The sequence below is a fragment of the Mycteria americana genome, chromosome 8 (genome assembly GCF_035582795.1).
Source record: "Mycteria americana isolate JAX WOST 10 ecotype Jacksonville Zoo and Gardens chromosome 8, USCA_MyAme_1.0, whole genome shotgun sequence".
Lineage (NCBI taxonomy): Eukaryota > Metazoa > Chordata > Aves > Ciconiiformes > Ciconiidae > Mycteria > Mycteria americana.
In genome coordinates this window covers 27,438,471-27,450,941 of record NC_134372.1, presented here as the reverse complement: position 1 = coordinate 27,450,941, position 12,471 = coordinate 27,438,471, and the positions used below count along the sequence as shown (strand labels likewise).

At 63.2% G+C, this 12,471-nt stretch overlaps 1 protein-coding gene and 1 pseudogene across 1 annotated transcript; one reads left to right on the top strand and one right to left on the bottom strand.

Annotated features, from left to right (window-relative positions):
- Positions 1–1,798: 1,798 nt before the first annotated feature.
- LOC142413823 (fibulin-7-like) lies at positions 1,799–5,053 on the bottom strand (annotated as a pseudogene).
- Positions 5,054–6,719: 1,666 nt separating this feature from the next.
- Positions 6,720–12,012, top strand: LOC142413822 (C-type lectin domain family 18 member A-like). Its single transcript, XM_075510380.1, has 12 exons — positions 6,720–7,014; positions 7,762–7,853; positions 8,412–8,636; positions 8,731–8,828; positions 9,371–9,492; positions 9,581–9,688; positions 10,252–10,344; positions 10,471–10,577; positions 10,717–10,846; positions 10,924–11,020; positions 11,120–11,211; positions 11,374–12,012. Exons 1-12 carry the CDS (start codon positions 6,807–6,809, stop codon positions 11,409–11,411), a joined length of 1,410 nt encoding a protein of 469 aa, XP_075366495.1. The 5' UTR covers positions 6,720–6,806; the 3' UTR covers positions 11,412–12,012.
- The last annotated feature ends 459 nt before the right edge of the window (positions 12,013–12,471 follow it).

Sequence of the window (12,471 nt, the reverse complement as noted above, 5' to 3'; positions counted from 1 at the left end):
GTATGAAAATGTATTAATTTTGTTGATACGTATATTAGTTCAGGTTATACAGTGCAATGTAACGAGGTAGTGGAATTTTACTGGAGACTTTGGTATTGTTCGTTCTTAAGTAAAACAAACTAAAGGACAGCCTGGCCCTGGAAATAAGGACCTTGCTTCGTGGAAGCTTAGAGCTGTCCATGAAGGATAACGGATACCCCGGGTCAACTGAGATAACACCAGCATCCCAGCCCCTCTGACACAGCTTTGAAACCCTCCCAGTGCTGTCTGGCATCATAGATCAGTAACTCTAGCAAGACCGACTCCAGGAACACCTGGATCAATAGACAAGCAGCAAGAATGCTACAGAAATATCATTGCTTTGCAAAGTTTTACTAAGATTATTAATCAGTAGTGTGGGTGTCAGTGATTAGTCAAATTGTGTTGTACCTTGTACCTGAATGTTTGAAGGGTATAAGAAACCTGTGCAAAACCACATTCGGGGTGCCCAGTTTGGCTGGGACACCTCATGTGCAGGAATAAATATTTACCCTTGTAATTCTCTGCTTTGCATCCCAGCCTCTCTCCTTGGTCGGCACGGGCCAGCTGCGGATTTTTGTGATGCAGCACGGCCAGCCCCGCCAGCCCAGCCTGCAGCTCTGCTGCCCCTGGGGAGGCTTTTCCCCCTCCTCCAGCAAAGCAGCCGTGCCGAGTCCCAGGAGCTGGCAAGCAGAGCTGGTAGCAGTGCCGGCTGCGGGCGCATAAGGAGGTCTTTATGGTCTGTGGTCTGTGCACAGCGGCTGCTTTGTGCGAGGGGCGCTGGCACAGGCAGGCCGGACACTCACCTAAGAAGGCTTCTGTGTGCGGAGGGAAGGGTGTCCCGGGGGCAGCATGTCCTTTGCTTGCTGTCCCCAAAGGCCCTTGTCACCTTTTCAACCTCCAGCTGCTGGCGGCTCTCCCTGTGCAGGGGTCTGACCGTGCTGGTGGTGGCAGGGGGTGCCCAAGGAGCAAGGTGGGCTGCACCTCTTTTGTCCTCACTCCCCACCCTCGAGTCGGGAGCAGGGGAACAGCTCGAGCGCTCCATGAGCTGTGGAGTTGCAGCTTTGACCGCCCATGCAGTTGGCTCCTGTCAGAGCTGTTGCAGAGGGAAGTCTCCCGGCCGCAAGGAAGCACGGCCCCTGGTCACCATCCCCTGCTCACCTGGTGCCAGGGAGTCCTGATGTGCTTTCCTGGCACCTGCCAAAGGGGCTGGGGACAAGCCTTTGCTGTGCAGGATGTGCAGGGCAGCATGTTCAGCCCATGTCCCAGTCCTGCGCTGGGGGCCTCTTCAGCGTGGCCCCTAGGAACAGTGGTGCTGAGAGGGTCATGGACACTGCATGATCCTGGGTGGGCTGGACAGCTCTACTGCCACCCCAAGATCTGCAAGGGGACCCTGCTGTGACCACAGCCCCCAGCTCTCCCCAGGAGCCTTGCCCCAGGAGCACGGGGCTGCTCCCACACAGCAGGCATAGAACAAGGAGGACACCCTTCCTACAGCCACTTTTATTTAGAGGATACAAGGAGCGGACCTGCGCACCACATGCCATCAGCTCTGTCTGCCCTGCCCCTCCGTGTGCCGTGTGGGCAGAGAGGAGGGGGGCTGGCAGAGGCAGGCACCCCCAGGCTGTTCCCCCCATTGCCTGCAGCGTTTTTCTTGCAGCCTTTGTGACAGGCACCGTTTCTGCTGCAAGTGGCTTTGCCTTACCAGCCATGAGCAAGCATTACAGGAGAGGGATGTTTCCAATTGGACAAGAACTGGGATCGCTGAGCTGAACCCGCTCCATCACTCCCCTGGAGAGACCCTGGCTTGGCCCCACACCCGCCTCCAAAGGGGATCAAAACTCGTATGGGGACACAAAGGCTGTGACCTTGAAGATGTGCTTGCCCAGGAGGACCTTGCGGGAAAACTTGCTCATCTCCAGCTCCACCTCTAGCGTGGCTGGCCCCGCCACGGGGCTGGTGAGCACCAGCTCTCCTGTCTGCCTGTTGGAGCACCGCACGGCGAAGACACCCTGGCCCCGGCCACCCATGACGGCGAAGCGCAGGCTGTTGCCCATGAAGCGGGTGGTGGACATCTTGAAGAGGATGTGGGGCACAGTGCGGTTGGCCTGGAGTAGCAGGTAGTGGAAGGAGATGGAGGTGGCAGGCAGGTGGCAGGCTCGGCTCTCCATGGGGCAGGGGTTCCTCTTGCACTGGCTGCCAAGAGAGAAGGGGTACCACCACTCAGTGCTGTGGTTTGGCTTTCAGGGAGTTGCCTGCATCCTTGCAAACAAGCCTAGCCCACACTGCAGACAGCATCTCCAGTCCCACTGCTGGTCCTGCGGCAGAGCAACCCAAGACAGCCACATCCAAGTGTGCCCAGAATCAGATCTCTGTCCCATCCCTGCCTCTGCCAGGCAAACACCATGCTTTGCAGGGACGCAGCTCTGGGTCATGCTCCAAGGCTGGGACCAGGGGTACCACAGTCCCAGCTGGAGGCCAGGGATGGAGCCAGGCTCAGATGTGCCTCCCACAGAGGAACTTGTCCGGACCAGGGATGCTCCTCCACTTGGGTGACTTGTCCTCGGCCACAAAGTGGTTTAGTCTCAAGAGCGGGACCAGGGGTGTTTTGCCTGCCAGATGGCAGCCAACAGCAGTGCATGGATGTGCAGCAGAGGAGAAGCAGCATCACTCCCCCCAGGCTGGGCTCTGGGAAACTGGGGTCCTGGATAAAGCCACAGTGTATTGGGGTGCTCCCACCCACACCCCCAGCCACTGGCATCCCAAGACCATTGGGTAGCGTGCCGAGCACACCTGGGCACGCCACATCACAATTTGCTACCAGCACTGGCTGGCACTCTCCCTGCTACCCCTGGGTGACACAATATGGTCCCCAGGGCACCATAGGACCCATTACCTGGGGGAGAGAGCATGACGCAGCTCGAGGCATGTGCAGTACTCACAAGGTGGAGGTCTTCACATAGCTGGTGTTGTGGCGTGGGGGGGGCACTTGGGGCGCATGCAGCGGTGGCCCCCGAAGGTGGTGATGCAGAGGTCACCCTGGGTGCAGTTGTGCTGCTTCTTGGCGCACTCATTCACATCTGTGGTGGTGACACGGGGTGAGTGGGGCTGTCCCTGCTGCTCCCCACCATACTCCTGGTCCTGCAGGATGCTCCCTGCCCTGCACCCGCCACTCTTACCCTCGCAGGCATTGCGGTCAGCATAGAGCAGGTAGCCGGCGGGGCAGAGGCAGCGGTAGGGGCCAGGGAGGTTGACATGGTTGTGTAGGCAAAGCTGGGTCTGGGGGCTAGACTGGAAGAGCTGGCACTCATCCACATCTGGGGGGACAGAGCAGGGCATAGCTGGGGCTCTCATCAATGCCAAGCCTCAGTTCCCCCCCGCCATCCTCCCCACCTTTTTACCTTGGCACAGGCCGCCGGCTCGCATCTGGAAGCCGGCATCACAGCTGCAGCACCAGGAGCCCAGGCAGCCCTCGGCACAGTGGGGCTGGCAGCTGAAGGAGGCGTTGCTCAGCATCACCCAGTCTGGGGGGGGGAGCGGGTGTCACTGCTGGGGGGGGGGCACATGGAGATGGGTGGGGGCTGAGGTCCCGGGAGGCAGCCAGGGAAGGGGGCGATGGGTGCAGCGTGGCTGAGTGCCATGCCCATGAGCATCCCCATCCTCCACAGCCCAAACCTGGGCACCTACAGGCATAGATGGGGCTCTGGCAGCTGGGGCCTGACCAGCCCCAGGGACAGAGGCACGTATAGCTCTGGTTGCCATCCACACAGGTCCCACTGTTGGTACATGGGTTGCTGGAGCAGTCATCAATACCTAGGGAGAAGGAGCTCATGAACACCAGCTGGAGAAGCGCATCCTCGCCCCATCCTGCTGCCCAGCCTCGGTGCCCATTGCTGCAGCCTCTGGGCTGCTCTCCCAGCAGCCAGGGGAGCAGAGCAATGGGACCCCGCAGCTTGGCATGACAGAGGATCCCCCAGGCAGGGCTGAGCCCATGGTGCCCTGACCCCACCCCACTTCACTTCTGCAGAAGGGCTGGGTGCCGCTCCATGTGCGGTCCTGCTGGCAGGCACACGTCTCCGAGCCCACCAGCCGGAATCCAGCGTTGCAGATGAAGTGAACGTCGTGGCCAACCCGCATGCTCTGGCCCAGCATCCATCCATTCAGGGGCACCACTGGCTGCGGTCAGGTCTCTGCAGACAGGCAGACAAGGGTGAGGACAGACATTGCCAGGCTGGAGCCGACACCAGCCCCTTCGAGGAGCTGGGCGTCCCTTGCCCAGGCTGCTCGCTAGGGGTCCAGGGGTCTGAGCTAGCCCCATGGGGATGTCACCCCCACAGCGGTGACCTGCCCAGGGTTACCATTGCGTTTGGTGGCCTGTCACTGGAGGTGGCTCTGGAGGACAGAGAGCTACTGCTGGAGACCGCGCATGTCCTGCAGGTGGGCAGCCTCCTGTGCTGCCAGCAGCTTCTGCATCTGCTGCACCACGCTGAGCACCTGCTGCTGGCTCAGGCACTCCTGGGGGGATGCAAGGACAACCCTGTCACCCGCCAGGCTCCCCCGCCACCCTGCCACAGCCCGGGGGGACCCTCCCAAGCAGGCAGAGTATTTGAGGTTGGTTTGGATGCCCAGCCCTGGGCAGAGTCCCTTCCTCCTCATCCCAGTGCGAGGTCTGCCCCTGCCTCTGTATCTGCTCCAGCCTCAGCCCCTCCTCCTGGTCCTGCCCTGCCACTTGGATGCTGAGGAGCAGCTTGGGTGCCCTGGGTGGGTTTAGCATCATCTCGCTGCTGCAGGGGAAAAGCCCCATGACCGTCCCCCCTGGACCTGGGTAGGCCCATGGGTGCTGTGGCTGTGCCGTACCCCCCACCCTGGGACGGTGACAAGGTGCTGGGGTGTGAGAGGTGGGTGCTGAGAAGCCCCCAGTGTGGGGTCTGCAAGGGGGCTGGAGGCGGGGCATGAGGGTCCTTACCTGGGCGCTGCTGAGGGGCAGCTGCAGGATGCCCAGCGCCAGCCAGGCTGGCAGCAGGACAAGGAGCATTGCGCCGGGGCTGGCTCCGGCTGCGCAGGCTGCAGGGATGAGACACCAGTGGTCCAGTTCTGCCCTACTCGTTTGCAGACATGCTCCTGCGCTCGCCGGGATTTATCTGCAGCATGTGCCCGTGTGTTTGTTGGTTTTTGCCCTGGCCGAGGCTGAGCTGCAGGAAAGTTTCCCCTTGGCACTGGCGCCAGCCTCTCCCTTCCCTTCCCTCTCTGCACATCAGAGACTTTGGAGCCTTTCATGTCACAGGGCCAGCAGATGCTGGGGCCAGGCAGTGGCTGTCACAGCACTTGCTGTGGTACCTGCAGTGGCCAGGCTCCCCCCACAGCCAGCCATAGCTTCAGGGCTCCCCGGCACATGGGGGTGCAGGATGAGGCCAATCCCGTGTGTTTGCTAAGCATGGGAAAGTCTCCCAGGACAAGGGATGGATTTGGGGTTGGCGCTGGGGTCCGGCTCTCTGGTGGGGCCGGGACTGCCGAGGAGGGCAACCTGGCAACGGCACAGACTCGTCAGCCTCAGCATGGCTTTGCTGGGGTGAGCTCAGCCATGGCTGGAGCTTAGAGGGGGACCCCAGGGCTCCGCTGCAGCCTAGAGTTGACGTGCAGGTTGGCACTAACATTAGGGTCAGAGTTAATGTTAGGGTCAGCATTAGGGTTAGGTTGAGGTTAGCATTAGCGTTAGACTTAGGGTTAGCACTAGGGTTAGGGCTGAGGTTAGCATTAGGGGTTTGGTTGGGGTTAGCATTAGACTCACAGTTAGGGCTAAGGTCAGGTTTTGTGTTAGGGTTAGGGTTAAGGTTAGTGTAAGGACCGGTGCCAAGGGTTCAGGTCCCTATGAACAGGAGGGTTTGGATAAGGGTTGAGGTTGGTGTTAGCATTAGGACCAGGGTTCAGGCCAGGGTTAGGGTTAGGCTCAGGGCAAGGGAACTGAGGGCATTCAAAGCTGGATTTCTGCTGACATCCAGCTCAGCCCTGATAGCTGGCAGGTGGGATGCCCCGTGACAGCCCAGAAGAAGGGGCACGGCAGCATGTGCCTGTCCTCCAGCCACCCCCAAGCAGGGATGTCTGAAGCCCACACATCTGCCCTGTGCCAGGGGAGCCCCCCCAGCCCCCTGGTATGGGTGCTGGGAGTCCTGCGCCGGGGCAGAGCCATCAGGGTGCTACTGAACCCCCTGAGCAGCGTGGGCTCCAGGACCCCTGCTCAACCCTGAGCGCCTGCTGAGACGTGCCGCCTTGAGCCCTGCATCGCTCCCGCTGCCGGCCCCCTGGCCCTCATGTCCTCCCACCCTGTAACCAACGCTGCCCAGCTCGCCGGAGCGGGTATTTGGCTTTGTGCCCGCGGCAGGGTGTGTTACTCCCCGGCATGTTTAATTCATGGGGCAGGAAGAAAGCTGGCGTTGGGGCCCCCTTAGCTGTCCCCAGCCCCTTGGCATCCAATCTCCCAGTGCCCTAAAGTGGGTGCTGCTTGAGACCCCCGCTTCTGCCTGCTTTCCCATCCCGACCCCAGCTCGGCGGTGGGGCTGGGGCAGAGCACGGGGGCCGACCCTGCTGCGGGGCATCCCGGCAGGGCTGCAGCCCGGGGCCCCGGGAGCTGTCTGCCGCGTTCGCGCCAGCGAGCAACTGTTTTGACAGAGCTATTACTCACCCATCAAGCTTTTGTTCGAGCTGACCAGCGGTGCCTGTCTGGAGTCCTGAATAGGATCAAATCCTGCAACCAGACACACACACAAGCACGCACAAGTGCGCAGGAACGCATGGCCGAGCTCGCCCCGATGCCAGGGCTGCTACGGGGCGGCTTGTCTCTCCCGAATCCTCTCTCCAGAGCCGTGGGGGTCTGGTCCCCCCCCACCCCAGGCACCTGCATGAAGCTCTTGGTGCTGCTGTTTTGCAGTCTCCTGGTGTGGAGGGTGGGTGAGACGAGGTCGGATGCTCCGGAGAAGTTGTCTGCGCTGGCTCCGGGAGGTAATCGGGAGAGGGGCTGGGGGGGTCTGCTGCCAGCAGCAGGGCTGGGGGGCAGCTGGTTTGGGGGTGGGGGGGTGGGTGCACCCTGAGCACCGTCCCCTGGGGCCAGACCAGGCAGGCAGGGGGCTGGGTGGGTGATGGACACCTGGGGATGGTAACGGGGGTCTCGGTGGATGATGGGGGCTGGCGATGGAATGGGATGGGATGGGGCTGGGAGGGGGGGCATGGGGCTGGTGATGGGATAGAGCTGGTGATGGAACGGGGCTGGGGGGGTTCTGGGGCTGGTGATTCGATGGAGCTGGTGATGGGATGGGCCTGGGGCGGGGGGGGTCCTGGGGCTGGTGATAGGATGGGGCTGGGAGGGGGGGCATGGGGCTGGTGATGGGGGTGTAGCGATGGGTCCAGCCCGGCGGGGTCTGGGTGCTGGCAGGAAAGAGGCGGGTGGGGGCGGGTACAGTCTCAGCCCACCCGTGTGAGACGGGGGCTTAGTGGCCTGGACCTACCCGGCCCCTGCCCCTTTTGTGCTCCCAGCCCAAGAGCGCTTTCTTCTCTCCCCTTGAGTCTCCATGGAGACCCGGGTGCCTTCCCCGTATCCCCGGCTGCGGCCGGACCCTTCGGAGGGCCGCAGGAGTGGATGGCCACTCCCACGGCTCCCTGAAGGGTCTGGCCGCAATCGGGGATACGGGGAAGGCACTTGCACCCCACGGGCCCCTTGGCCCCATCCCCCGCCCCTGCTGTCCCCCCCAGCTCTCAGCATGAAGGAGACCTTCCTGGTGCTCTCACTGCACAACAAGCTGAGGAGCAAAGTGCAGCCCCCCGCCGCCAACATGCAGAAGCTGGTGAGCCCTCCCCCCGCTCCCTCCCCTTGGATGTCCCATCCACCTCCCATCCCATGCCCACGGAGGGCAGCAGCCCATGGGTGCTATACAGTAGTTCGTTAACAAGCTAACGAAGCAGAAGAGCTGGCCAGCGTGGGGCCCCCGGGGAAGGACGTGCCACCAGCACTGCCAGACCCAGCGCACACCAAGGGCAGGGCTGGTCCCTTGGGGACCCCCATGGGGTCCTCCATGCCCCATGATGGCCCTCGGTGTCCCCTGATCACCCCACAACTGTGCACACCAAGGACAAGGCTGGTCCCCTGGGGTCCCCTGGGGGGTTCCTCACATCCCATGATGGCCCTCAATGTCCGCTGGTCACCCCACACCTGCACACACCAAGGGCAGGGCTGGTCCCTGGGGTCCCTTGCAGCATCCCCCATGTCGACCGTCTGATGTCTCCCAGTCATCCCCTGGACAGACCCCTTGGTGGTCCCCAAACACCCCCTGCGTGGCTCCCCGCTGTCCCCTGGCCTCTCCCTGCTGTCCCCGTGGCTCATGGCACCGGCCACACCCCCGCAGGAGTGGAGCGAGGAGCTGGGGCAGCTGGCAGGGGCGCGGGCGGCCAGCTGCCTGGAGGGCCCTGCTCCGCCGCCGGCCCCACAGCTGGGCTGGAGCGAGGTCCTGCTGCCGGTGGGTACTGGCGGCTTCGGGGCTGTGCTGGAGCGCTGGTTTGCTGAGGGCCGATGCTACGACTACAGGACAGGGCGCTGTGCCAGCAATGCCACCTGCCACCATTACACCCAGGTGGGCATGGGAGGCACGAGGGGTTAGGGGATGCATGGAGGGCCCAGGGGGTTCCAGAGGCCCGGGAACTGGGGTGACACACACTGTCTCGCAGCTGGTGTGGGCCACGGCAGGGCGGCTGGGCTGCGGCCGGCACCTCTGCACCGGCGACCATGGCCCCAGCGAGGCCTTCGCCTGTGCCTACTCCCCGGGGTAAGGGGCTGCCGGGGTCGGGGCCTGAGAGGGAAGGGGCGGGGCTGGCCGCGGTGGGGGGGGGGGGGGGGGGGGGGGGGCTGGCATGAGTGGGCGGGGCTGGGAAGCGGGGTGGAGTGTCAATGGGGACGGGGATGCGATGGCCCTGGGGTGGGCGGGGCTGGGAGAAGCCCTCCCCCTGCGCGGGCGGAGTCTCCACAGGGGTGTGTCCGGTGGGGGTGTGGGCTGACCTATGGGGATGCGTGGAGAGGGATGGGGGCGGGGCCTTGCCCTGGCGATGGGGGGCTGGGACGGGGGGGGGGGGCCTTGCGCTGGCAGCGGGTGGGGCTGGGCGCTCTGGGCGGGGCTGTGTTCTGGAAGTGGGCGGGGCTGAGATATGTGGGCGGAGCTGTGCGTTGGAAATAGCTAGGGCTGGGCAGTGTGGGCGAGGCTGGGCAATATGGGCGGGGCCTTGCCCCAGAAAGGGGTGTGGCTTGTCTGTGTGGGCGGGGTAGGGAGCTGGGCCGGGGGGGACAACGGCCTCCAGCTGCCTGCGGCAACAGGGGCAACTGGGAGGTGGCGGGGATGCCCGTCCTGCCCTACAAGCAGGGGCCCTGGTGCTCCCTCTGCACCGCCGGCCTCTCCGGCTGCTTCAAGTCCTGGGACCACGGCGGCGGACTCTGCGGTGAGTCCCTGCAGTCCCCCCGACCCCTGCATGGCCTCCGGCCATCCCGCAGCCCTTGACGCCCACGCCGCCTCTCTGCTGTGCCCAGAGGTGCCCAGGAACCCCTGTCGCATGAGCTGCAGGAACAGCGGGCACCTCGACATGAGCAGCTGCCAGTGCGCCTGTCCCCCCGGCTACACGGGCAGGTACTGCCAAGGTGAGAAGGACACCCTCACAACCCCTGCCTCCCCTCGCCTCTGGAGATGCATGGCCACTGCAGTGCATGGGTGCAAAGGGTTGGTGTAGTGCATGCATGTGCATAGCCAGTGCAATGTGTGCGTGCACAGGATGGGTGCAGTGCATGCGGGTGCAGTGTCAGTGTGTGCATGGGACTGGTGCAGTGCATGCATGTGCATGGCTGGTGCAGTGCATGTGTGCATAGGCTTGGTGCAGTGCATGCATGTGCATGGCAGATGCAATGTAGGCATGCATAGGGTAGGTGCAGTGCATGCGTGTGCATGCCGGTGCAGTGCATGTGTGCACAGGTCCAGTGCAGTGCATGCACATGCATGGCTGGTGCAGCATTCATGGTCTGCTCGGTGCCCACATGCACACAGTGGTGAAGCACGTGCATGCACCAGGTCAGCTCAGTGCACGTGTGTGCAAGGCCAGTGCAGCGTGGGCAGCTCAGTGCAGTGCCCCAGTGTGCAGCGCAAGCTCAGCTGGGGTGGGCAGGGGCTGCTAAGCCCCCCACCAGCTAACGCAGCACCTTGCCCACAGTGAGGTGCAGCGGGCAGTGCATCCATGGGAAGTTCAGGAAGGAGGAGTGCTCCTGCCTCTGCGACATAGGCTACGGCGGAGCCGAGTGCGGCAGTGAGTCTGTGCCCACCTGCGCTGCTTTGGAGTGGCAGCAGGGACCCCTGCAGCGGGGCTAAGGGTCCTCCAGTGGGCCCGGCTCTGCTGGCACAGGGACCCACCTGTGCCTGCCTGTGTCCCCAGCGAAGATTCGGTTCCCTTTCCATGCCTGTGACGTGTGGATAGATGGCAACTGCTTCATGGTGTCCCCCGAGGCCGACACCTACTATGGGGCAAAAATAAAGTGCCAGGTGAGCTCCCAGGATGCTCCGCGCATCCCTTTGCAGCTGAAAAATGCCACCTGTGCTCACAGCCCCCCTGTGCATCTCTCCACTGCCTGGTGCGGGTCTGGGCCATGTGTTTGGGGCTGACTCGCTCCCTTCCCTGCAGGAGAAAGGGGCAATGCTGGCCCAGATTGGAAACCAGAAGATCCAGGACATCCTGGCTTTCTACCTCAGCCGCTTGGAGACCAGTAACAGGGTAACAGACACGGATTTCGAGACCAGGAACTTCTGGATCGGTGAGTGATGGGGGCGGGCAGGGTGCAGGGTGCCTGCAGTGCGGGCAGATGTGCCACCCCGCCTCCCGCTCCCCCAGGTCTCACCTACAAGATGTCCAAGGCTTCCTTCCGCTGGGATGTGGGCGAGCCATCCTCCTTCACCAGCTTCGCTTTCGGGCAGCCAGATAACCAGGGGTAAGTGCCCACTGGGTCCAGAGGACACCCAACCTCTGTGTGACATCACGGCTGTGCCACTGCGCTGGCTGGCTTCACCACCTTCCTGCTGGGGCACAGGTTTGGGAACTGTGTGGAGATGCAAGCGTCATCTGCCTTCAACTGGAACGACCAGCGCTGCAAGACCCGAAACCGGTACATCTGCCAGTTCGGTGAGTGAGTGTCTGGGAGCCCTCCCACACCTTCCTGGGGGTGCCAAGCCCCAGGGGTGCTGGCCCCCAGCTCTGCTGGGTCTGTGCCCCACTGCCAGCCCTGCCCAGACTCCTGGGTCCTTCCTGGTGCAGGGGGCACTGACTCTCCACATCTCATCGCAGCTCAGGAGCACATCTCCCTGTGGCAGCGGGACCCCTGAGCTGGCAGCCCCAGCCACTGGCCAGCACTGGCTGCTGTGCCGAGCCCGTGGCTCAGGAAGGAGCCCTGTGCTGTGCCAAGCCTGGACCATGGCTCAGGAGGACCCCACTGCCATGCTAAGCCTGAACCATGGCTCAGGAGGACCCCACTGTTGTGCCAAGCTGAGACCTCGGCTCAGGAGGACCCCCCCGCAGCTCCCTTGTGCAGAGGACGAGGGGTGGAGGGGACCCATGGTGCTGGGACCTGGTGAGAAGGGCGCACGCTCTACATCAGCATCCCCGAAACAGCATTATCTTCTGCCCCTCACCTTCCTCTGTCGACGTCATGCTGCAACAGCCCCCAGGGCAGGGAGGTGCCCCTGCAAGAGCCGGGTCCAACAGCATCCTCCTAAATTGGCAGCTGGGCTGCGTCTGGACTGTGGTCCCAATGCAACGAGGGGCCAAGAGGGGCTTCTGGAAGGCGCAGACCTCAGCATGGCTCAGGGTGAGGGCTGGGCTCAGCTCTGAGCCGTTGCCCCAACCTGGGTGGGAACCCCCCAGCCTGGTACCGTGGGTTCCTCACCATCACCCAGTTCCTCACCATCTGCCAGGTAGTTAATAAAGACCCTCTCTCCCTTGGGAAGAGCCATTTGTCTCCTTTTCCTCCCCCAGACCCATCAATCTCTCTCTGCCATGGCCTGCATCCTGCCCGCACTGGGTGGTACCGCCAGCTCCATCCCTGGTGGAGCAGGTGCTGGGCTTGGACCAGCCTGGCTCCTGGCCAAGCTTGTGTCTCCAGCACCCTGTGGATGTTTTGGAGGGGTGGCGATAGCCAAGAGTTGCTTCTTCCAGCCCCAGGACAGCCCCAAGCCATGGCACCCCACGTGCTGAGTGCAAGCCTGCGCTTCCAGCGCCAGTGGTTGTTGGGTGCCTCTGGAAGGGACACGCCACTGCCGTCCCCAAGCTGGCACCCTGCAGGGACCTTCGCACTGCAGAGTCAGGGAGTCACCTCCCTCAGCTGCCTCCCTCCCTTCCGAACAGCCTGCTCCAGCGCAGGGCTGGGGTGGAAATTATACTGTCCCC

Coding starts and splice junctions, on each gene's coding strand:
- LOC142413822 (XM_075510380.1), top strand. CDS start 6,807: ATGGCCGAGCTCGCCCCGATGCCAGGGCTGCTACGGGGCGGCTTGTCT. Junction 7,854..8,411: donor CCGCCAACATGCAGAAGCTG/GTGAGCCCTCCC, acceptor ACACCCCCGCAG/GAGTGGAGCGAGGAGCTGGG. Junction 11,212..11,373: donor CCGGTACATCTGCCAGTTCG/GTGAGTGAGTGT, acceptor ATCTCATCGCAG/CTCAGGAGCACATCTCCCTG.